Genomic DNA, 320 nt, shown 5'->3' with positions numbered 1-320 from the left:
GGCAATAAATTGAGGTAGCCAGAGCTGGGACCGTGGTAGAAGCCAGAGGCACATGTGAAGGGCTGTCCTAACAGCAGTGCGGCTTCTTTTGAAGCCCACCCAAAGGTTCATCGGGAAAGATGCTGCACAAAAATAAATGGGGGAAGGGCATCACTAACTAACTGCTGCAGTTTTGGTATCTTCGCAGAGCCTCCAGTGAGAATAACCTGAAAGAAAAAAATATTTTTGTTAGAACACTTCTCAATCCTGTCATATGCAAATGGTACCAGGCAATTTCCTAAATGTTTATGGGATATCAAAAAGGAAGACTGTGTATGGGG

The 320-nt window shown here is 44.4% G+C and overlaps 1 protein-coding gene across 1 annotated transcript in view; it reads right to left on the bottom strand.

Moving 5' to 3' along the window:
• Positions 1-320, bottom strand: part of LOC119593518 (heat shock 70 kDa protein 14-like) — a gene marked incomplete at its 5' end in the record, with an annotated part of 59,151 nt that overhangs the window by 8,456 nt on the left and 50,375 nt on the right. The window contains 2 exon segments of the mRNA XM_037942480.1: positions 3-134; positions 136-206. Coding sequence (XP_037798408.1) covers positions 3-134; positions 136-206 — 203 coding nt within the window.

This window comes from Penaeus monodon, chromosome 32 (assembly GCF_015228065.2).
Source record: "Penaeus monodon isolate SGIC_2016 chromosome 32, NSTDA_Pmon_1, whole genome shotgun sequence".
NCBI classification, from domain to species: Eukaryota; Metazoa; Arthropoda; class Malacostraca; order Decapoda; family Penaeidae; genus Penaeus; species Penaeus monodon.
This window is presented reverse-complemented; position numbering and strand designations above follow the sequence as displayed.